The sequence below is a fragment of the Bufo gargarizans genome, unplaced genomic scaffold (genome assembly GCF_014858855.1).
Source record: "Bufo gargarizans isolate SCDJY-AF-19 unplaced genomic scaffold, ASM1485885v1 fragScaff_scaffold_39_pilon, whole genome shotgun sequence".
NCBI lineage: Eukaryota > Metazoa > Chordata > Amphibia > Anura > Bufonidae > Bufo > Bufo gargarizans.
The window spans coordinates 248,720-274,568 of NW_025334109.1; the positions used below are offsets into that span (position 1 = coordinate 248,720).

Below are 25,849 nucleotides of genomic sequence, written 5' to 3' on the forward strand. Positions count from 1 at the left end.
TTTTCTTTGTTAAAGGGCTTCTGTCACCCCACTAAACTCATTTTTTTGGGGGGGGGGGTACTTACAATCCCTATCCTGCGATATAGGTATACATTATGTTATTAATCATTTTCGTTCTGTAGATATGTAAAAAAACGTACTTTTATAATATGCGCCTGTGTTGATTCGGCACAGGCGCTCTGAGATAAGGAGGCTCGCCTCCTCAGCACTCCCTCAGTGCGCCTGCGCCGATGACGTCATCGAAAGAGAAGACGTCATCGGTGCAGGCGCACTGAGAGAGTGCTGAGGAGGCGAGCCTCCTTATCTCAGAGCGCCTGCGCCGAATCAACACAGGCGCGCGATTTCTGAAATGCTGACAGAGCCGGCCGGAGGAGGAGATCGCGGCTGGCCTTGTCAATCAACAGGAGGAGGGGGCGGTTTTTGTGGCTGCTACCAGCAAGTAGCCGCCCTACTTGCTGGTAGCCAGGTAATTAGAATATTATAAAAGTATGTTTTTTTACATATCTACAGAACGAAAACGATTAATAACATAATGTATAGCTATATCGCAGGATAGGGATTATAAGTACCCCCCCCCCCCAAAAAAAAAATGAGTTTAGTGGGGTGACAGAAGCCCTTTAAATGTAGCCATATATGTCCACATAATTATGCATTGTGCGGGATGTATCTTTTTATTTTGCCATGCCCCTTTCCCCCCAAACCAAGTCCCTTTGCGGTAAGCCACATCTATTGTCAAGCTGGGAGAAATACATGTTTCTAAAGCTAGAAAGATCAACACACACAAAAATGTTCCAAATTTTGGTGCAATTTAAGACAAGGACTAGGAGGGTCATTTATGAACAGATATATGCCACATTTGCGTCATATATCTGGCGCAGATTCTGTCGCACCCCATGTTGTGGCGGAATCTGCGACTTTTCTTTGCTCAGGAAAGATCTATAAAAGGGGATGATGTGGTGTGGGCAGGGAAGGGGACAGGCTGGCACGCCCATCTCAGTCATTTTCTACACCTGGTTTAGGCGTATAACATGGTCTAAATGTAAGCCAGCAAGTACTGTAAGCTGTCTTACATTTAGAACTGGCAGTGAATACACCAAAGTTATGTAGAGGCCGGAGAGCAGGGGCTTATTAACATCAGCGTCTAAAATGCCAGTCTTAATAAACGTGCCCCTAGGTGGCCTCACATTAGTAATTGTGGGCCATTATGCTTCTTGTATCAAAACTATATCACAAAAAACTTTCCTGATTGCCCATAGCAACCAGAGTTGCATTTAATTGCCAAAAATGCGCACTACAGACAGCCGAGTTTCAGTGGTTGCACACTTTACAGTGAGACCGCTTTGACATATTGAGATGGGTATATTATACATTATATTGAACTGGGTATGTCTTTCAGAGTAATCTAATCTGTCGCACTTTGTTGTACCACCTTAGCCTTTCCTACTTACCTTGCTGAGAGCTGTATTAATAAAGTCTAAAGCAAGAGCATCTGAATCGTCTGCTCCTGGCATCTCCAGTATTTCTTTCCCACCATACAGAAGTTTGCTGGGTAAATACACCACAATTTCCTTTACTGCAGCAACTCTGTATTTCCATTTCCCTTTTTCACTGTCCGAATTTTGTGGACTTGTTAGATCTTTCAAAATAGCCTGTAATACAGATGGTTACATTTCACCATAAGGCATAATACACACCAGTTTATTAAGGATATGTTCACATCTCCGTTTGGTAAATCTGATTGTCTCTTCTGGCAGAGGAGCAGATTACCGCAATTAATGTATCTGGCATAGCCAGACACCGCTAGGCTTTCTGAAGGGAAAATACTGCGCATGCAGTGGTATTTTTCCCCCAGAAATCCAGCATTTATGCCAGGAAGCTGCCCAGTCCTACTATAGTGAATGGAGATCCAGTTATGCCGGATATGGGAAGTATGGAGTTCAAGGAAGAAAAAAAGAATACCGAGATAAGAGCCGCACATCTAAAAATAGTATCAAATTTATTTAAAGCAACAAGCACGACAAAGAATAGGTTAAAAACATTGTATTCAATGGATCCGGGCCATGTGAACCAATCATGTGCACATGCCCCCCTGACTCACCACAGAAGCATGAACAAACCCCCACATATACAAATGTATAACAGATTAAAGTGCATGAAATCCATCAACAATAAAATAATGGAGAGCTTTAATACTTATCATTTAGAATAGCGTAGTGGGAGTATGCGTGGTGGTCAGGAAACAAGCCCAACGCGTATCGCCAGGCTCTGCTGGCTTCCTCAGGTGCACCCCTTTTTTTTGCGGGGCGATCTGTACTTTTCAGTGATACCAATTTAAAGTTTCCTGCAGCTGCCGAGTGGGGGGTCCGCTGTCAGTGACAGCAGGGCACCACAGAGAGAAAGCAGGTACAGTTCTTAGGTGTCCCTGTGTTCTAGATCGCTGTGTATACAGATCAGGAAGCTCCTGTCCTGGTCCGGTGGTCATGTGACCGCTGGGACCGGAAGAGTGCAGGAGCTGACAGGTCTTCCACAGACCTCGATCAGCCCTGCATTGAGTCTGTACAGCGTTGTATTCTGCTGTACAGCTTCTCTGGAGGGTGTATTTCCCCTGTAACTGGGGCTACTATGTCACCTCATCCTGCATAAAATTGAATCCTAGCTAAGACAATCAGTCAAAAAATAAAAAAGCTATGGCTCTCAGACCATGAAGACACTAAAACATAATTTCTTTGGTTTAAAAAATGCTGTTATTGTGTAAAACTTAAATAAATAAGAAAAGGAGTATATATATTAGGTATTTCGACGTCCGTAACAATCTGCTCTATAAAAATTTCACATGTCGTAACCCTTTATAAATAAATAAATAAATAAAAACTGTGCTTAAACAATCAATTTTTTGTTCACCTTGCCCCATAAAGTGTAATAATGAATGAAAAAAAATCATAGGTACCCAAAAATGGTACCAATAAAAACGTCAACTCTTCCTGCAAAAACCGAGCCCCTGCACAAGACAATTGGCAGAAAAAAAAGGGTGTACACAAAAACATTATTTTTTTTCAAAAATGCTTTATTATGTAACTGAAACAAAGAAAGTAGACATATTTGATATCATTGCGTCTGTAACAACCTGCTCTATAAAAATAGCACATGATCTACCCAGTCAGATCACTGTTGTAAAAAATAAACACAGTGCCAAAACAGGCATTTTTTTGTTACCTTGCCTCACAAAAAATTTAATTAAGGCAATTAAAAATCATATGTACCCCAAAATAGTACCAAGAAAACTAGCACCTTATCCCCTGTTGTCATGCCCTGCTCGGACGGTGTACGGAGGTCTGTCAGATTGGCAGCACGTGTCTAACAATTTGTTTTGTTTTGGGATCATGCTGGATCCGCCTTCCTTCAGGTGCTCTGGGTGGGGTCATTGGCTAAAATTGCCTTCACTCCCAGAGGGCTGCGCGGGTTATAGAATTCACTCTGGCCTTGGATTCAAGGAAGGAAGGATTGTCTGTTCCAGCTCAGATAATTTTAATTTTTTTGGTTATTTGCGGTCTAGGCTGTTTGTGTGTCTTCTGCCCCTTCTCCCCTTTCACCATCTCAGGGATTCTAGGGTGTTTGCAGTCTAGGCACGAGGACACTTCATTCCTACCATCAAGGTCTGAATGTGGGCTTAGCAGCATAGGGAGAGAAGTCAGTGATGTACTAGGAGGTGAACATTCCCCTGCATCTAGCCTAGACACTTGTTTATTTGGTTGTCTGTATATCTGAGATACTGTCCGCCGTGATACCTGGTTTCCGAAATGGGGTCACTTTTTTGGAGTTTCTACTGTAAGGGTGCATCAGGGAGGCTTCAAATGGGACATGGCATCTAAAAACCAGTTCAGCAAAGTCTTTCAAAAACCATATGGCGCTCCTTTTCTTCTGTGCATGCCGTGTGCCCTTACATCAGTTTGCGACCACATGTGGGGTGTTTCTGTAAACACCCCACATGTGGTCGCAAACTGATGTAAGGGCACACGGCATGCACAGAAGAAAAGGAGCGCCATATGGTTTTTGAAAGACTTTGCTGAACTGGTTTTTAGATGCCATGTCCCATTTGAAGCCTCCCTGATGCACCCTGGATAATAGGATAATAAAGGATAATAAATGTTGAGTATTGTTTGGCTGTTAACCCTCGATGTGTTAATGAAAAAAATGGATTAAAATGGAAAATCTGCCAAAAAAGTGTAATTTAGAAATTTGATCTCCATTTTCTTTTAATTCGTGTGGAACACCTAAAGGGTTAACAAAGTTTGTAAAATCTGTTTTTAAGTAAATTGAGGGGTGTAGTTTCAACAATGGGGTCATTCATGGGGGGTTTCCGCTATGTAAAGTGACTTCAGACCTGAACTGGTCCTTAAAAAGTGGGTTTTGGCAAATTTCTTAAAAATTTTGAGAATCGCTTCTAAAATTCTAAGCCTTCTAACATCCTAAAAAAATAAAATGACATTTACAAAATGATGCCAACATAAAGTAGACATATGGGGAATGTTAAGTTTGTTTTAAAAGCCGAGAAATTGAAATTTTGAAAATTGCGAAATTTTCTAAAGTTTTGTTAAATTTGAGAATTTTTCATCTCAAATTTATGACTACCATGAAGTACAATGTGTCACAAGAAAACAATCTCAGAATAAATAAAAGTGTTTCAAAGCTATCAACACATAAAGTGACACATGTCAGATTTGCAGAATTAGGCCTGGTCAGGAAGGGGGTAAATGGCCCGATCTGGAAGTGGTTAAGTATTTTTATTTTAGGGAAAGGGGGGTGATCTGAACTTAGATATATATATATATATATATATATATATATAGCAGAAAAAGAGATTTGGCGGCACCAGTCTGTTGGCTCAGGTGCTATGTCCAAAGGAATGAGCTTTCACCTTCTTATATATGTAGAGAATCGGACAGCACTCCAAGACTTGAAAAAAGTAGAAATCTTTATTCACCCATGTGAAAAATAATTGCAACGTTTCAGCTCACAATCGAGCCTTTCTCATTGCTTGAGAAAGGCTCGATTGTGAGCTGAAACGTTGCAATTATTTTTCACATGGGTGAATAAAGATTTCTACTTTTTTCAAGTCTTGGAGTGCTGTCCGATTCTCTCTCTCTCTCTCTCTCTCTCTCTCTCTATATATATATATATATATATATATATATATATATATTATATATATATATTTGTAAATACTTTTTTTTACTTTTTGGGTGACTATAACTGTCAATCATTAGATTGTTCATTAATGGCTATATAGCCATCATTGAACACTTAATTTTTAATATAAGAAATACAGTGCTGCCACCTAGTGGCCTGTATTGGTATATTCATCTAATAGACTCTGAAGCCTGCTTGAGGCTTCAATCAATTAGCGCAATGTAACAGGTTCCCCGATCTCAGTCAGAGAACGCTGTTACTAGAGCGGAAGTGCGTGGTTTCTGCTTCCGGACTGATCAGATGTCGTGTTCACATTTGACCATGGCATCTGGAGGGGAAAATGTATGTGATCAGCCTTATGGCTGATCGCATACACGTGCTGCAGGTCTCTGCTATTTAAAATAGCAGAAACCAGGCAGCTATGGCGCCCGTGCAAGCAGGCGCCATGTTTAGGGACCGGACATGTACGGCGGAAGTCCTTAAGGGGTTAAAGTAAACCTGTCATCTGTTTTCCTTCTTCACGTAGAAGAGAAAAAACATCCCATGATCCCATGATGTCCCAAGTTTCTTATTCATTATGTCTTAACCCCTTAAGGACTCAGCCCTATTTCACCTTAAGGACTTGGCCATTTTTTGCAGATCTGACCAGTGTCACTTTAAGTGCTCATAACTTTAAAACACTTTGACTTATCCAGGCCATTCTGAGATAGATTTTTCGTCACATATTGTACTTCATGACACTGGTAAAATTAAGTAAAAAAAAATATTTTTTTTTGCATACAAAAATACCTAATTTGTCCAAAATTTGAAAAAATTAGCAAATTTCAAAGTTTCAGTTTCTCTACTTCTGTAATACATAGCACTACCCCCAAAAATTGTGATGACTTTACATTCCCCATATGTCTACTTCATGTTTGAATTATTTTGGGAATAATATTTTATTTTTTGGGGTTGTTACAAGGCTTAAAAGTTTAGAAGCAAATCTTGGAATTTTTTCAGAAATAAAAAAAAAAACAATTTTTAGGGACCACTACAGGTCTGAAGTCACTTTGCGAGGCTTACATAATAGAAACCGCCAAAAATGACCCCATTCTAAAAACTACACCCCTCAAGGTATTCAAAACTGATTTTACAAACTTCGTTAACCCTTTAGGTGTTGCACAAGAGTTATTGGCAAATGAGGATGAAATTTGCGAATTTCATTTTTTTGCCTAATTTTCCATTTTAACCCATTTTTTCTACTAATAAAGCAAGGGTTAACAGCCAAACAAGACTGTATCTTTATTGCCCTGACTCTGCCGTTTACAGAAACACCCCATATGTGGCTGTAAACTACTGTACGGGCACACAGTAGGGCGTAGAGGGAAAGGTGTGCCGTATGGTTTTTGGAAGCCAGATTTTGCTGGACTGGTTTTTTGACACCATGTCCCATTTGAAGCCCCCTGATGCACCCCTAAAGTAGAAACTCCAAAAAAGTGACCCCATCTAAGAAACTACACCCCTCAAGGTATTCAAAACTGATTTTACAAACTTCGTTAACCCTTTAGGTGTTGCACAAGAGTTATTGGCAAATGAGGATGAAATTTGCGAATTTCATTTTTTTGCCTAATTTTCCATTTTAACCCATTTTTTCTACTAATAAAGCAAGGGTTAACAGCCAAACAAGACTGTATCTTTATTGCCCTGACTCTGCTGTTTACAGAAACACCCCATATGTGGCTGTAAACTACTGTACGGGCACACAGTAGGGCGTAGAGGGAAAGGTGTGCCGTATGGTTTTTGGAAGCCAGATTTTGCTGGACTGGTTTTTTGACACCATGTCCCATTTGAAGCCCCCTGATGCACCCCTAAAGTAGAAACTCCAAAAAAGTGACCCCATCTAAGAAACTACACCCCTCAAGGTATTCAAAACTGATTTTACAAACTTTGTTAACCCTTTAGGTGTTGCACAAGATTTAATGGAAAATAGACATACAATTTCAAAATTTTACTTTTTTGGCAGATTTTCAAAAAAAATTTTTTTCCAGTTACAAAGCAAGGATTAACAGCCAAACAAAACTCACTATTTATGGCCCTGATTCTGTAGTTTACAGAAGCACCCCATATGTGGTCGTAAATTGCTGTATGGGCACACGGCAGGGCGCAGAAGGAAAGGAATGCCATACGGTTTTTGGAGAGCAGATTTTGCTGGACTGTTTTTTTTGATACCATGTCCCATTTGAAGCCCCCCTGATGCACCCCTAGAGTAAAAACTCCCAAAAAGTGACTCCATTTTAGAAACTACAGGATAGGATGGCAGTTTTGTTGGTACTAGTTTAGGGTACATATGATTTTTGGTTGCTCTATATTACACTTTTTGTGCGGCAAGGTAACAAGAAATAGCTTTTTGGCACGTTTTTTTTGTTTTTGTTATTTACAACATTCATCTGACAGGTTAGATCATGTGGTAATTTTATAGAGCAGGTTGTCACGGACGCGGTGATACCTAATATGTATACAATTTTTTTTATTTATGTAAGTTTTATACAATGACTTCATTTTTAAAACCCCAAAAATGTTTTAGTGTCTCCATAGTCTAAGAGCCATAGTTTTTGGGCGATTATCTTAAGTAGGGTCTCATGTTTTGCGGAATGAGATAACGGTTTGATTGGCACTATTTTGGGGTGCATATGACTTTTTGATCGCTTGCTATTACACTTTTTGTGACGTAAGATGACAAAAAATGGCTTATTTTACACCGTTTTTATTTTTATTTTTTTACGGTGGTCACCTGAGGGGTTAGGTCATGTGATATTTGTATAGAGCCGGTCGATACGGACGCGGCGATACCGAATATGTATACTTTTTTTTATTTATTTAAGTTTTACACAATGATTTCATTTTTGAAACAAAAAAAATAATGTTTTAGTGTTTCCATAGTCTAAGAGCGATATTGTTTCAGTTTTTCTGTGATTATCTTGGGTAGGGTATGATTTTTGCGGGATGAGAACCCCCCGCGGCGCCGGAATCTTGATTTAAAGTTAGGACGTACCGGTACGCCCTGAGTACTTAAGGACTTGTGAAATAGGGCGTACTGGTACGCCCTACGTCCTTAAGGGGTTAAGTAAACCTGTCACCATAAGCTTTTTATGCACTCTGCATACAACATATTATAGGGATGAGATGAGCAGACTGATTTACAGTTTTATAGGATTCAGTATAAATGACATTTTATTTTATTTATTTAAAGAGGCTCTTTTGTTTACAGTAGCACACTGCCGGGAGAAGGCTTCCGCCCGGCACTATGTTCGGTGACGTCACTGGCTCTGATGGGCGGGCTTAAGCGCTGCTCTAGCTGTTTTACTGGCTAGAGCAGCGTTAAAGCCCGCCCATCAGTGTCACCGGGTTCCCTGAGCAGCCGGAAGAAGAGGCTTCAGGGCTTCTGCAAGGGACCCAGTACGTCTAAGAAAACAAAACTTCCGGCAAAGAATTTCCTATAAAAAAACAGGGCTTCAGAAACATGTGGAAAAGGTAGGACATGGATGTATGTTAAGTGTATGTCTGTCTTGTATTAATGGAACAAAGTCCTCAATCCCGGACAACCTCTTTAAATCTCTGTTCTTTCTATGTTTAGTAGTTATTTGGGTGGTCCTAATCAGTGATTGCATACAGAAATACAATGGTAATTACTGATAGAACAACACACATAACTACTTAGCATAGAAAGAGCAGGGATTTAAGTAAATAAACTACAATTTAGGGCTCATGCATACTAACATATTTTTGGTCTGCATCCGCATTTTTGGGGGACGGGTGCGGACCCATTCACTTAAAAAAATGCGGACAGCAGACTGCGTTCTGTCCACATCCACATGTCTATTCCATCCGCAAAAATATAGAACATGTGTATGACCCCAGAGTGGGCACTACTATATACCTTAATAGCATTGCTATGTAACTGTTATGCTCTTGTACTGTACCTGGTTTACCAGCAGGTGGCGGTGTATCTGGCAGAGAGACATCTTTAGATAAATTAGAACTTACCATTCCATTCTCCCCCTTTTGGGCAAAAGTGGGCTAGTCCTGTTTCCTACCAAGGGAGTGGTTGCATAAATATATAGCTGAGTCTAGAGTTGGAAGGAGACGAGTTAAGTCATGGCGCAGTAAGGGGAATGCCCCCCTCCTGCAGCAGGACTCTTCCAAGGGAAGCAGCTCATGACGCAAGCGTGATCACTGGCTTGCCTGTGAATATAACTCGCCTGATTATTGATGGCGCGCGCGACGAATCAAGCCTGCCGGCGCATGCGCAGTTACAACATTATGCCTGGTTAACTGCGGGAGCCCGAGATGGGATCGTGCAGTCACAAATGGCGCACCACGCAGGTGACAGACTGGCACGATCCCAAGGAATTGTTAATATGTAAATCATAGTCAGGAGGGGGCGGGGAAAAGGTGGGCATTGTTTGACTTGAAGCAAGGAGGCCGCTGCTCCCTTGACTTGAAGCTCACTGCAAACAGAGCGCTCAGGGAGATTAAAAAAGCGTTTTTCTGAAGTATGGATTAGCGAATTTCAGGCTCACACACATGATCAGTTACAGACTGGGTGCTGCTATAAGGTAATGCTGGCAGATTTATATCACTTTTGGAGGTGACAGGTTCCCTTTAAACTCACAAAAATTTTTGGGAAGATCAGCCGGTTTCCAAATTTTTTTGGATTTTACAAGTTTGCTAAAAAGAACAACTATTTGTGTTCTTATCTAATCTAAGGCGGAATCCAATAGAATTACACAGACTTTGAGAATGAATACGACTAAGCAATCATAGGTATAGTGCCAAAACAGTTTTTTTGTAAACATATGGGGTCATTTAACAAACTGGTGTAAAGTAGAACTGGCTTAGTTGGCCATAGCCACCAAACAGATTCCACCTTAAATGTTTGACTGCTCCTTTGGAACATGAAAGGTAGAATCTGATTGGTTTCTATGGGCAACTAAGCCAGTTCTACTTTACACCAGTTTAATAAATCTTTCCCATAGTTTGTACAGTATAGGCATTTTGTTACATTATCATGAATTCATGTTTAGTGGTATTAAAATTTCCCCTATAGAACATATTCTGTTTATACCAGCATAACCAAATAACTCTAAATAAGCTTGCTATTACTCCAAGCATGGGATGCAGAGAGCCGCAGGTGCTGCGCTTATACAGCGCTGCAGATCACAGTCTCCTCCCCCCTCCTGCCTGACTCTTCATGACCCGCAAGGGATCTATGCGATTATATACTCTGTGATTGAGGTTCAGTTGCTTTTAGGCTCTCCTGGCCTGGAGCTTTCAAATGGGAGATAGAGATGGAGCTGCAGGGGAGCTGTGAGTAGGAGCTGGAGGCTGAGGTGTGGGAGTAGACAGCAGTGTGTTGTCAGTAGTTAGAAATATGGTTATAGACTATAGATACATCAGATGATCTGACATCTGTGAAAGCTTTGGAATTTGAAAGTCATATTTTTATTAAATATATGAAGGTTATATTTTGAACTTTTTTGTGTATTCATTATAATTTATGTTTTTTAATACATTTTATTTTGGATTTAATTGTGTATTTAATTATAGGGTGGAGCATTGTGTATGCAATTTGCTTCTGGAAAGGATTTTAAAGCCTCAGAAGAAGCATTTCTGAAACGGAAGTTGGGCGGTTCCTTAGTATGAGCAGGACTTTTATTGATATGAGCTAATTTTATTTTTAGTGTTGAGCAAATCGAAGCATCCGAAGTGGAATTCATTCCAAAGTTTAGGAAAAATGTCATTCACCGGGGAGCCAAATTTCCTTGCGCTTCGTAGTAATGAATCAGATTATTTCTTAATTGGCTACTGCATGTGTAACAAAGTAAAAGTACAGTATAAAGCCGGGAACGCGATGAGACTCAATGCAGGGCAGCTAGCCAATCAGCAGATAGCCATCCCCTGTGATGTCACAGCCGTATAAAAAGCCTCATCTGGCGCTGTCTCCAACATTTTACTGTGAGCTGAGCTTAAGGAAAGACATAACAAGTGCTTATGCGCTAGGGGCAGTGTTGCAGAAAGCGTTTAATTGTAGAATATTTGATAGGGAGAGAGCAGGGACAGTGTAGGAAAATTGTAGAGGTAGTTTTTAGACACTGTCGGGAAAGTATAGGGAAAGCATGGGGTGTAACCGCTGTGTGCCTTTTGTTTAACTGCTGACACAATCCCTGTTAACCTGTTATATATAGAATTACTGTGCCTCAGAATTAAAGGGTGGTCTAATATTTTGCAATCTACATCTTGTTGAACAGCTAGTACATTCACAGTTAATCTCTTAGTTTTTATATGGAATTATTGTGTCTCAGTATTAAAAAGTGGTCCAATATATTGCCAACTGCATCTTGTTGAACTGCCGCCACATTTGCAGTTAATCTCTTAGTTTATATATAGAATTACTGCGCCTTAGTATTAAAGGGCGGTATAATATATTGCCGCGTTCATCTTGTTCAACTGCTGACACAATACTGTTAGTTTGTTTATAGACTTACTGTACCTCAGTATTAAAGGGTGGTCAAATATATTGCCGCAATTATCAACTGATGCAACATTCTGTTGTTGTAGCTGGCACATGTAGCAGTGGAAGAAGGAGTGGTGGTAGCAGCAGCCACAGCAACGGGTTACAGCTGCCACGGTCATCCAGCAGTCGTGTTTTGACTAACAATCCAGCTGTACTTGAAGGTTGACTCACTCTTCAGCATCATCTCCAACGACAACAGATACACACAGCCAGGTATCGGTGGGATGCATCCTGGGATCCCCGATGCGTCCCCACATCCAATATTGTCAGGGATCGAACCGGGAGACTCCAGCATCCTAGGCTGTAGCCTTGCTCACTAGACCACAGAGCTTCCTGGACAGTTTCTGTTACTTTTTTGAACCACCTCCTTGACCTGAATGTTCCTGCTTTTGGTTTGACCAATCAGATCTGTGTACGCCCTATTTAAGGAAGACCATGTCACTTCCTCCCTTGCCAGATTATTGAGCTATCTCAGCTGTAGTCTTGCTTCAGCCTCTCAGTATTTTGTCTGCTAACCTGCTCGTGTACCGAACTCTGCCTCCATCGACTACTCTCCTGCCTCATCCTGAATCCTTGCACCTGCCATCTCGTGTACCGAACTCTGCCTCCATTGACTACTCTCCTGCCTTATCCTGAATCCTTGTACCTGCCATCCCGTGTACCGACCCAGGACTGCCTGACTACTCTCTTGCCTTCCTCGTTCTTCGGCACTCATCTACCACGTGCACCTTATCGGGTCCATTGAGCCACCGCCATTCCTGCATATCGGGATCATTCATCCATTCCGTTTCCGCACTCCTCTGCTCCTGTGTCGCTGCCATTGGACTCCTTCCCCTCTTCGAGTAACCTCTACAAGCAATTGTGCAGGTAACCTTAACAAATATAGACTAAGACCTGAGCCGGAACTATTGCTGATCCTGCGGCTAGCTTTGTGAATAATCCTTTACATTTCTAATAGCCGCTGTACAAAAGGTAGTAGGGGCTGTGCGAGCTTAACGTCACTCAATAAGAGAATTTAGGTTGTGCAAATTTTGAAGGCAATTAATTGAGGTTTATGTACTTTATGGTACATTTAACTCTTTTTACATTAAGCTGTTCACATTAAATGTTTTCGGATTAGAATAAAATAGTTTAATGTGAATAACTTTTGGTATGTTTTCTCAAATGACCCAAAATCTTCAGAATATGTTGTAGTATAGGAAGTTTGGGGGAAATCGGTTAACAAGCTTAATGTTACTCATTTGCCTTGTGGGTAATAAAAATCCATGAAACTTCAAGGATAGGTTTGGGAAGCTGAGATCTTAGGTTGTGCAAAGTTTCAAGGCATTTAATTGAGGTTTAGGCACATTATGATACATTAAGCCATTTTTACATTAAATGTTTTAGGATGTCCCCTTTTTCGCTTTTTGGTGCCTCACAACCTGGAATTAGCATGGATTGTTTGAGGATTTGCGAAATTTAATTTACAGAACATGCCCACAACTTTGAAGATTTTTTTTTTTTTTTATTGTGAAGCAAACAACACATAGAATAAAATAACAGAAATAGTCAATTTGCATAACTATTTACCCCCCTAAAGTCAATACTTTGTAGAGCCACCTTTTGCGGCATTCACAGCTCCAAGTCACTTTGGATAAGTCTCTATGAGCTTGCCACATCTTACCACTGAGATTTTTGCCCATTCCTCCTTGCAAAACTGTTCCAGCTCCTTCAAGTTGGATGGTTTGCACTTGTGAACAGCAATCTTTAAGTCTGACCACAGATTTTCTATTGGATTGAGATCTGGGCTTTGACTAGGCCATTCCAACACATTTACATGTTTCCCCTTAAACCAGTCAAGTGTTGCTTTAGCAGCGTGTTTGGGGTCATTGTCCTGCTGGAAGGGGGACCTTCGTCCTAGCCTCAAATCACGCACAGTGGTACAGGTTTTGCTCAAGAATATCCCTGTATTTAGCACCAAACATCTTTCCCTCAACTCTGACCAGTTTCCCATTCCCTGCTGCTGAAAAACATCACCACAGCATGATGCTGCCACCACCATGTTTCACTGTGGGGATGGTGTTCTTTGGGTGATGTGATGTGTTGGGTTTGCGCCAGACATAGCGTTTTCTTTGATAGCCGAAAAGTAAAATTTTAGTCTCATCAGACCAGAGCCCCTTGCTCCATACATTTTGGGAGTTTCCCACATGACTTTTCGCAAACACACAACGTGCCTTTTTGTTTTTTGCTGAAAGTAATGGCTTTCTTCTGGCCACTCTACCGTAAAGCCCAACATTATGGAGCGTACGGCTTATTGTCATCCTATGTACAGATACTCCAGTCTCTGCTATGGAACTCTGAAGCTCCTCCAGGGTTACCTTAGGTCTCTGTGCTGCCTCTCTGATTAATGTCCTCCTTGCCGGGTCCATGAGTTTTGGTGGGCGGCCGTCTCTTGGCAGGTTTGCTGTTGTGCCATGTTCTTTCCATTTGGTTATGATAGATTTAATGGTGCTCCTGGGGATCATCAAAGATTTGGATATTTTTTTTATAACCTAACCCTGACTTGTACTTCTCAACAACATTGTCCCTTACTTGTTTGGATAGTTCCTTGGTCTTCATGGCAGTGTTTGGTGAGTGATGCCACTTGCTTAGGTGTTGCAGCCTCTGGGGCCTTTCAAAAAGGTGTGTATATGTAATGACAGATCATGTGACACTGAGATTGCACACAGGTGGACATCATTTCACTAATTATGTGACTTCTGAAAGTAATTTGTTGTACCAGAGCTTGTACATACGCACATGCCAATTTTCTGTTTTCTATTTCTAAACAATAGTTTTATTTATATATTTTTCTCATTTCACTTCACCAACTTAGACTATTGTGTTCTGATCCATGACATTCACCTGTACCCCTGTGGGCCAGTCTGAGCCTGCACGTCTGGCAGGCACGTGCCTGCCGCATCTGGCGGAGACAGCAGCGGGCAGTGAAGCAGGAGATGCTGGGGATATTACAGGTGAGACAGCAGGAGGTATGCCAGAATGCCAAGCCTAACACATGTATAGGCACTACAGGGGAATTATAGTACAAGGGGCACTACATGGGAGTTATAACTGCAAGGGGGAATTAGAGGTACAGGGGGCACTATAGGAGGGACATTATAAATATTGAGAGCACTGGTGGCATTATTACTAGAGATGATCAAAGTTTTGAAAAATTCGATTTGGCAGCTTTGTTGAAGTTCCACAAGAAATTTGATTTGTTACAAATTAATTTATCACAAATCGCTATATATCAGGGATACCCAGGCCACTCTGTCTCAGGGAACAGCCACATGGAGCAGCCATACTCCGGGCGGGTTGCGGCCATGATGGGATGAGGAACCACGCTGCCAATTAGCCTGCAGCTGCCTTTTATTTAATAAGGAAGACTGCACTGTATATAATGCACCTTTAAACAGGGGCTGTTGCTGGTATGGGGTTTGGCTGGTTAGGTGGGGTCACAATATGCTGGCATACCCACTTCTCCAATCCAGTGCTCTCCTGCCCTACAGGTGGAAGCCCTTCTTCTGCCATCTGCTTTTCATCCTTTGCCACATCATCTAATATCTTATATCATCAGGAACATCCATCTCCTCCTCTCTCTGCCTCTTGCTAACTTTTCTAGGAAGTAAAGGCAGCAAAAGATGAGGATGGTCATCATTAAGACCTGGCCCCTCTAAGGGGTTCAGACTGGATAGTATTTGTTGCCACGCTGGGCACTGGAATAATAAAGGCTTCCATCTTATTTAGAGTGATGAGCGGCGGAGGCCATATTCGAATTTTGCAATATTTCACAAATAATTTGTAGAATATTTGTCATATATTTGCAAATTCGCTATTATTTTCGTGATTGCGAAAATCGGCAATCTAATATTTGCATAAAGCGCACGCAATACAGGCATGGGTCACTATAGCTACATTTTTCAAGCTACTAGAAGTTTCCTTAGACTGGAGAAAATTGTTGGCACGGCAGAACATTACATTAGCTTTATATGCAGATAGAGTGCTCCTATATATTCGCGATTGTGAAATCGGCACTAATAATGCAAATATTTTGGCGCAATACGGGCAACTTTACATTTTAACAGGTCTGACTACATATTAGTGATTGGTGCACTAAGTATTGTTGTGAACTTGTGTGACATCACAGCACTTTGTATGTAGCATGTATGTATGGACAGCAGAACCTATCAGCTGCTCTATATACTAGGTTCTTATATACTAAAGGAGTAGGCAACTTTCCTATTGGTTGCTAGGGATGTTGCTAAGCTCAGACAAAGACATTGCAGCCTTCTCATTGGCCCATAAGCAAGAAGCAGGAGGGTACTGATGAAAAAAATCTAGAATATTCGAAATTATGAATATATATCACTATATTCTAAATATTCGCGAATTCTCGAAGTGCCGATATTCTCGATTAATATTCTCGGTTCGAATATTCGCGCCCAACACTACTTATTGGTATTGAATTCTTCTATTAATAGTTGTCAGCAACACTGTCCCTAACGCATGAGTGCTTGCCACTTCTCTCCATATGCTCAGACCACAGGACAATGGGGTAGACCGCACAGGATGAGGGCTTTATAGGGTTGTGAGAGGAGATGGCTATCTGCAGATTGGCTGGCTGCATGTCATTATGGGTTATTTTGTGTTCCTGGGCTTGTGTCCTCTACACTTAGTTTTGCCTTGTAACACATGCAGCCGCCATTTTAGGAAAACTTGATTCATTACCGCGAGGAAATTCGGATTCTTGCAAATAAAAGTTTTCCTAAACTTCAGACCGAATTCTGCTTTGAATGCTTTGCTTCACTCAACACAAATTAATACTACTGGGGGTTCTGTAGGGGCATTATTAATATTGGTCATATTATGGAAGGCATTGCTAATCCGGGAACTCTTCGGTAGAGTTGAGCGGACACCTGGATGTTCGGGTTCGACGGGTTCGGCCGAACTTCAGAAAAAAGTTTGAGTTCGGGACCCGAACTTGACCCCGAAGCCAAACCCCATTGAAGTCAATGGGGACCCCAACTTTTGAGCACTAAAATGGCTGTAAAAATGTCATGGAAAGGGCTAGAGGACTGCAAATGCCAGCAAAATGTGGTTAAGCACTTGGAAAGTGCTCTGCAAACAAATGTGGATAGGGAAATTACTTTAAATAACATAAAATACGTAAAAATGAAAAATAATAATCTTGATCTAGGAAGACGAGGTCCATATGGAGTAGGAGGTTGAGGAGGCGACGGATGTAGTGGTGTAGGTGGAAGCGGCGGTGGAGGAGGAGGTAGCCTACACTGGTTTTTGGTTTTAAATTTTATTTTTTAAATTAGGGTACACCCCAAAACATTGGGAAATATAACCTGTGATAACCCCCTCCAGTCATGCTAAACCCACGTTCAGACAATACACTGGCTGCAGGGCAGGCCAGCACCTCCAAGGGGTAAAGGGAAAGCTCAGGCCATGTGCCTAATTTGGAGACCCAGAAGTTGCAGGGGCTGACCCCTGTCAGTCAGTTCGTGTAGGCGTGTGCAAACTTACTGCCCCACCATGTCGCACGTCCCCGTGTTGTTCACAATCTAATTTGATATCTGCTCTATCAACTTTCGATGTTCTTTTCTGCCCCTACCATGGTGATTACGAGTGGCGGGGAATCAGGGTTCCACGCCAGAGAGGGAGCGTGAGAAAGAGAGACCACATCCAAGGGAGGATTCATTTTTTCAAATTTAAAATTATAGAGTTGAATTATAGGAGAAATTATTAAAGCATAAAAGTGTGACAACTTTTTAAAGTTTAAAGGGCTTCTGTCACCCCATTAAACCGTTATATTTTTTTTCTTTACTAATAATCCCTACACTGCGATCTCATCATACATAAGCTAATTAATGATTTTCGTTCAGTAGAATTTGTTAAAAATCGATTTTTGAAATATGTAAATTACCTTGCTACCAGCAAGTAGGGCGGCTACTTGCTGGTAGCAAGGTAATTTACATATTTCAAAAATCGATTTTTAACAAATTCTACTGAACGAAAATCATTAATTAGCTTATGTATGATGAGATCGCAGTGTAGGGATTATTAGTAAGGAAAAAAAAAAAAAAAAACGGTTTAATGGGGTGACAGTAGCCCTTTAAGCATTGAATGAAAGGATGTGGCGCGCATTAATTACTAAAGAATGTATTAAATTTTATTCCCTGTTACCTATGCAGAGCAAGGGTTTATTCATGTCTAAAATTGTATAATGTCAACCCAAGAATGTAACAGAAAAATTAGTGAAATTTATTAAGCTGTCAACTAGGTAGAGGAGGGAGATATTACACCCCAAAATTTGTGAATTTCACCAAAAAATGTAACAGACAATTATTATTTTTTTAAACCTGTCTACCAGGTATAGCAGTGGTACATCACACACAAAAATTGGTGAATTTCACCCGAAAATGTAACTGACAATTTTTTTGTTTTGTTTACCGGTCTACTAGGTATAGCAGTGGTACTATACACACAACAATTGGTGAATTTTACCTGAAAATGTGTGAAATGAACTGAAAAGAGTGTGAAATATCCAAAATACAAGAATGAGCAATTGCGCTGCAGTATAACAATGGCTGGTTAGTGTCGATATACATGTCTATTCTGCACAAGGTACGGACAAGTCCTGAGGGATCCATGCCTGGTTCATTTTAATGAACGTGACAGACGGCTGCACTTGTCTGTGATGACGCCCCCCTGCCGTGCTAAACATACGTTCAGATAATACACTGGCTGCAGGGCAGGCCAGCACCTCCAAGGGGAAAAGGGCAAGCTCAGGCCATGTGCCCAATTTGGAGACCCAGAAGTTGAAGGGGGCAGACCCATCATTCAGTACGTGTAGGCATGTGCACACATACTGCTCCAACATGTTGGTGAAATGCTGCCTCCTGCTATGACGTTCCATATCAGCTGGTGGTGCTGGTTGTTGTGTCGTGCTGACAAAGCTTTTCCACATGTCGGCCATGCTTACCCTGCCTTCTGAGGTGCTGGCGGTGCCCCAGCTGCGTTGGCGACCTCTTCCTCCTCCTCTGCCTTGGCCTTGTGCTTCCACAGTGCCCCCTCTGTCAGGTGGGAATGCCACCAGCAGCGCGTATACCAGCGTGCGCTTGTACTCGCACATCTTACGATCACGCTCCAGTGAGGGAATTAAGGACGGTACGTTGTCCTTGTAACTGGGATCCAGCAGCGTGGCCACCCAGTAATCAGCACAAGTTAGAATGTGGGCAACTCAGCGGTCGTTGCGGAGACACAGCAGCATGTAATTGCTCATGTGTGCCAGGCTGCCCAGAGGCAATAAAAAGCTGTCCTCTGTGGGAGGTGTATCGTCTGTGTCCTCTGTATCCCCCCAGCCACGCACCAGTGATGGCTCTGAGCTGGTCTGGGTGCCACTCTGCTGTGAACATGGTTCCTCCTCTTCCTCAGTCTCCTCCTCCTCATCCTCCACCTCGTCATCCTCCAGAACTGTGCCCTGGCTGGACAATTGTGTACCTGGCATTTGTGGGTTCAGGAACCCACCCTCGGAGCCACTTGTGAATGACTGGTCGAAAACCCTACGAAATGATCCCTCTTCCTCCTCCTCCTCCTCCTCCTGTGCCACATCCTCTTCCATCATCGCTAGCAGCGTTTTTTTAAAGGAGGCATAGAAGTGGGATAGTTACGCTGAGAACTGCGTTATCGGCACTGGCCATGTTGGTGGAGTACTCGAAACAGCGCAACAAGGAACACAGGTCTCGCATGGAGGCCCAGTCATTGGTGGTGAAGTGGTGCTGTTCCACCGAGCGACTCACTCTTGCGTGCTGCAGCTGAAACTCCACTATCGCCTGCTGCTGCTAGCACAGTCTGGCAAGCATGTGCAATGTGGAGTTTCACCTTGTGGGCACGTCGCATATGAGGCGGTGAGCGGAAAGGCCGAAGCTATGCTGCAGCAATGACAGACGAGCAGCAGCAGGGTGAGAACGCCGAAAGCGCGCACAGACGGCCCGCACTTTATGCAGCAGCTCAGACATATCGGGTAATTTTTAAGGAATCTCTGCACCACCAAATTCAGCACATGCGCCAGGCAAGGGATGTGCGTCAAATCGGCTAGTCCCACAGCTGCTACGAGATTTCGCCCATTATCGCACACTACCAGGCCAGGCTTCAGGCTCACTAGCACCAACCACTCATCGGTCTGTTGTTCAAGTCCTGTCTACAGCTCCTGCAGGGTATGGGGTTTGTCCCCCAAACAGATAAGTTTTAAAACTTCCTGCTGTCGTTTACCCCTGGCTGTGCTGAAGTTGGTGGTGAAGGTGTTACGCTGACAGGATAAGGAGCTGGTAATGGATGAGGAATCAGAGTAGGAGGAGCAAGCAACAGGCGGCAAACTGAAGCGCCCTGCAATCCTCGGTGGTGGAAGAACATGCGCCAAACTGCTATCCGCCTCTGGCCCAGCCGCCACTGCATTTACCCAGTGTGCTGTTATGGAGATATAACATCCCTGACCATGCTTGCTGGTCCACGTATCCTTAGTGAGGTGCACCTTGCCACAGATGGCGTTGCGCAGTGCACACCTGATTTTGTCCCCTACTTGGTTGTGCAGGGAAAGGATGGCTTTCCTGGAAAAGTAGTGGCGGATGGGCACGACATACTGTGGGACAGCCACCGCCATAAGGCCTTTAAAACTATCTGTCTCCACCAGACAGAATGATAGCATTTCAAAGGCCAAAAATTTAGAAATGCTGGCATTCAGGGCTAGGGATCGCGGGTGGGTAGAATGGGAACTTCCTCTTCCTCTCAAGCGTTTGGGAGATGGAGAGCTGAACGCATCCGTGGGACATTGTGGAGATGCTTGGTGACCCAGGTGGTGGTGTTGCTGGCAGATACTCTGTTTGCGGGGTGGCAGGTGGCACTGTCACTCCAGAGGTGGATGAAGAGGCTGAGACTACAGCAGAAGAGGATGCAGGAGAAGCCAGTGACCTTTCTTGGTTTTTGAGGTGTCTACTCCACTGCAGCTCGTGCTTTGCACTTAAATGCCTGGTCATGCAGGTTGTGCCCAGGTTGAGAACGTTTATGCCTCACTTCAGGCTCTGATTGCACAGCGTGCAAACCACTTGTTTCTTGTCGTTAGCACATTGTGTGAAGAACTGCCACGTCAGGGAACTCCTTGGAGCTGGCTTTGGTGTGCTCGGTCCCTTGCTACGGTGGGCAGTAGCAGGCATAATGTCTAGAGCAGTGATGGCTAACCTTGGCACTCCAGCTGTGGTAAAACTACAACTCCCAAGATGCCCTCCTTGCTTGGCTGCTCTCAGAACTGTATTGAAATAAATGGAGCATGCTGGGAGTCATAGTTTCACCACAGCTGGAGTGCCAAGGTTAGCCATCACTGGTCTAGAGGATGGCCGCTCCGCTTTTGCACCCTGCTCCCTCTTCTGCTGTGCTGGTGGCTTTGTGCGACCACAGCCTCTTACTCTGAACTACACTTGCATGACTTAGATTCCATGTGGGGTCGAGGACCTCATCGTCCTCCACATCATCTTCCACCCAGTCTTCACCCCTGCCTTCCATGTCGGTCTGCACACTTTCAAAAACCCCAGCAGTTGGCACCTGTGTTTCGTCATCATCCGAGATGTGCTGCGATGGTCCTCCCATGTACTCATCTTGAAACAAAAGTGGGTGGGCATCGGTGCACTCAATCTCTTCCACTTCTGGGGCAGTGCTAGGTGGATGGCCCTGGGAAACCCTGCCAATAGTCATCAAAAAGCAGAAGAGACTGCTGCATGATTTGGGGCTCAGACTGCTTGGCTGATTTGCAAGGGGGTGAGGTGAAAGACTGATGGACATCAGCTGCAGGTGCCAACTGTGGTCTTTCGGCAGGAGACAGGGTGGGAGACAATGTGAAGGAACTGGAGCCACTGTCAGCAACCCAATATACTATCACCTGTACGTGTTCAGGCCTCACCATTCGTAGAGCCGCATTATGCCCGACTAAATACCGCTGCAGGTTCTGTCGCCTACTCGCACCTGAGGAAGAGTTTGCTTGTAGCTGGCACAGATCGACCGCGTCCTCTCCCTGCAACAGGAGCTCCACCAGCAGCACCACAACCTAGGCCACGTCCCTTATTTGACTCTCTCCTCATATTTCTCGAATTTAGGATCTTGCCCTAAATGGGTGTTTAATTAATAGTAGAATAGAACAACAGTATGTACAGGGTGTACAGTCATGTGAAAAAATTAGGACACCCTTTGAAAGCATGTGGTTTTTTGTAACATTTTTAATAAAAGGTTATTTCATCTCCGTTTCAACAATACAGAGATTAAAGTAATCCAACTAAACAAAGAAAACTGAAGAAAAGTCTTTTCAAGATCTTCTGTAAATGTCATTCTACAAAAATGCCTATTCTAACTGAGGAAAAAGATAGGACACCCTTGCCCCTAATAGTGAGTGTTACCTCCTTTGGCTGAAATAACTGCAGTGAGACGGTTCTTGTAGCCATCTACCAGTCTTCGACATCGGTCTGAGGAAATTTTACCCCACTCCTCAATGCAGAACTTTTTCAGCTGTGAGATGTTTGAGGGGTTTCTTGCACGTACAGCCCTTTTCAAGTCACCCCACAGCATCTCAATGGGATTCAAATCTGGACTTTGACTTGGCCATTCCAGGACTCTCCATTTCTTCTTTTTCAGCCAATCTTTGGTTGATTTACTAGTATGTTTTGGGTCATTGTCATGTTGCATGGTCCAGTTCCGCTTCAGCTTTCATTTTCTAACTGATGGTCTCACATGTTCTTCAAGCACCTTCTGATACACAGTAGAATTCATCGTGGATTCTATGATGGTGAGCTGACCAGGTCCTGCTGCAGCAAAGCAGCCCCAAACCATGACACTTCCACCTCCATGCTTCACAGTTGGTATGAGGTTCTTTTCTTGGAATGCTGTGTTTGGTTTACGCCAAACATGTCCTCTGCTGTTGTGTCCAAATAATTCAATTTTGGACTCATCTGTCCAAAGAACATTATTCCAGAAGTCCTGGTCTTTGTCAACTTTATCTCTGGCAAATGTCAGTCTGGCCTCGATGTTTCTCTTGGAAAGCAAAGGTTTCCTCCTTGCACACCTCCCATGCAAGTTAAACTTGTACAGTCTCTTTCTGATTGTAGAGGCATGTACTTCTACATCAACAGTAGCCAGAGCCTGCTGTAGTTCTCGAGATGACACTTTAGGGTTTTTGGAGACCTCTTTTAGCATCTTGCGGTCTGCTCTTGGGGTGAACTTGCTGGGGCGACCAGTCCTGGGCATGTTGGCAGTTGTTTTGAAAGCCCTCCACTTGTAGACTATCTTCCGGACAGTGGAATGGCTGATTTCAAAATCTTTTGAGATCTTTTTAAATCCCTTCCCAGACTCATAGGCTGCTACAATCTTTTTTCTGAAGTCCTCTGACAGCTCTTTTGCTCTCACCATGGTGCTCACTCTCACTTCAACAGTCAGGAGCACACCAAACTAAATGTCTGAGGTTTAAATAGGGCAAGCCTCATTCAACATGCAGAGTAACGATCTACTAATTATGTGCACCTGGTGTGATATACCTGTGTGAGATCTGAGCCAATTTAAGAGGGAATACATGTGAGGGTGTCCTATCTTTTTCCTCAGTTAGAATAGGCATTTTTGTAGAATGACATTTACAGAAGATCTTGAAAAGACTTTTCTTCAGTTTTCTTTGTTTAGTTGGATTACTTTAATCTCTCTGTATTGTTGAAACGGAGATGAAATAACCTTTTATTAAAAATGTTACAAAAAACCACATGCTTTCAAAGGGTGTCCTAATTTTTTCACATGACTGTATCTCACATGCCCTGAACCAGACTAGGCCTCATTTAAATTTGTTTGCCCAAAATGGCTGTATTTCAAATACCTTAATCAAACCCCTGTATTTAAGGGGTGTATCTCACACGCCCTGAACAAGACTAGGCCTTAATTTAATTTTTAGTCCAAAATGGCTGTATTTCAAATACCTAATTCAAACCCCTGTATTTAAAGGGTGTATTTCACACGGCCTGAACCAGACTAGGCCTCAATTAAAGATTTATGCACTAAATGGCGGTATTTCAAATATCTGAATATAACCCAAATATATAAAGGGTGTATCTCACAATGACATATGCAGCAAAGTCTGCAAAACAAACTTTTTTTTGCACAGTCGGGTGTTTGTTTAATAACTGAATATGGCAGCAGTGTATAAACCTGGAATTTCAACGTCAAGATGCTGCAAGGCCTGAAAATTTGTGTATTTTGCGCCAAAAAGGGTGTTTTATTAATAGAAGAATATAAGCCCTGTATATACAGGGTGTATCTCACACAGCCTGACCCACACAAGGCCTCAATTAAAGATTTGTCCACCAAATAGCGGTATTTCAAATATCTGAATATAACCCAAATATATAAAGGGTGTATCTCACCATGAAATTTGCAGGAAAGGCTGCAAAATAAACTTTTTTTGCTCAAACGGGTGTTTGTTTAATAGACGAATATGGCAGCAGTATATAACCCTGGAATTTCAAAAGTCAAGATGCTGCAAGTCCTGAAAAATTGTGTATTTTGCACAAAAAATGTGTTTAATTAATAAAAGAATCAAACCCCTGTATTTAAAGGGTGTATCTCAAACACCCTGAACCAGACTAGGCCTTTTTTAAATTTTGTTTGCCCAAAATGGCTGTATTTCAAATACCTGAATAGAACCCCTGTATATACCGGGTGTATCTCACACGCCCTGATACACACTAGGCAGCAATTTAATTTGTTTGCCTCAAATGGCTGTATTTCAAATACCTGAATAGAACCCCTGTATTTAAAGGGTCTATCTCACACACCCTGATCCACAGTAGGACGCTATCAAAGAATTGTGCCCAAAATGGCTTTATTTTAAATAACTGAGTAGATAGACAGTATGTAAAGGCTGTATCTCACAATGACATCTGTAGCAAAGGCTGCAAACTATTTTTTTTTTTGCCCAAACGGGTGTTTGTTTAATAACTGAATTTGACAGCAGTATATAACCCTGGAATTTAACACGTGCTGATGCTGCAAGGCCAGAAAAATAGTGGTTTTTGGCAAAAAAGTGTTTTAAAACCCAAAAAAAGGATGGCTGTATTTCTAGCTTAAAGGGCTTCTGTCACCCCACTAAAGTCATTTGGGCTACTTAAATTCCTTATACTGAGATATATCAATATAGCGCCGATGACGTCACATCTACACCCGGCGCAGGCGCACTGAGGAAGGAGCGGCCGAGCGAGCGTCCTCCTCTCGGTGCGCCTGAGCCGACTGAAGACAGATATGGCGGGGGCGTCTTTATGAAAGGAGGAGGCGGCTGCTACCAGCAAGTAGCCGTCCTACTTGCTGGTAAAGAGCTAATTTACATATTATAAAAGTCAGTTTCTTTAAGAAACTGCTGAACCAAAATGAGTAAGAGCATTATACACTCACCTAAATAATTATTAGGAATACCTGTTCAATTTCTCATTAATGCGATTATCTAGTCAACCAATCAGATGGAAGTTGCTTCAATGCATGTAGAGTTGTGGTCCTGGTCATGACAATCTCCTGAACTCCAAACTGAATGTCAGAATGGGAAAGAAAGGTGGGCTACAACAGCAGAAGACCCCACCGGGTACCACTCATCTCCACTACAAATAGGAAAAAGAGGCTACAATTTGCACAAGCTCACCAAAATTTGACTGTTGAAGACTGGAAAAACTGTTGCCTGGTCTGAGTCTCGATTTCTGTTGAGACATTCAAATGGTAGAGTCCGAATTTGACGTAAACAGAATGAGAACATGTATCCATCATGCCTTCTCACCATTGTGCAGGCTGGTGGTGGTAGTGTAATGGTGTGGGGGATGTTTTCTGGGCACACTGTAGGCCCCTTAGTGCCAATTGGCCATCGTTTAAATGCCACGGGCTACCTGAGCATTGTTTTTGACCATGTCCATCCCTTCCCTCTGATGGCTACTTCCAGCAGGATAATGCACCATGTCACAAAGCTCGAATCATTTCAAATTGGTTTCTTGAACATGACAATGAGTTTACTGTACTAAAATG

At 42.6% G+C, this 25,849-nt stretch overlaps 1 protein-coding gene across 1 annotated transcript in view; it reads right to left on the bottom strand.

Moving 5' to 3' along the window:
* The window catches only part of LOC122922503, a gene marked incomplete at its 3' end in the record, with an annotated part of 439,559 nt that overhangs the window by 193,805 nt on the left and 219,905 nt on the right, over positions 1 to 25,849 (bottom strand). Inside the window, exon 10 of the mRNA XM_044273117.1 lies at positions 1,449 to 1,649. Within this exon, the coding sequence (XP_044129052.1) occupies positions 1,449 to 1,649 (201 nt within the window). The remainder of the gene's footprint in view (positions 1 to 1,448; positions 1,650 to 25,849) is intronic.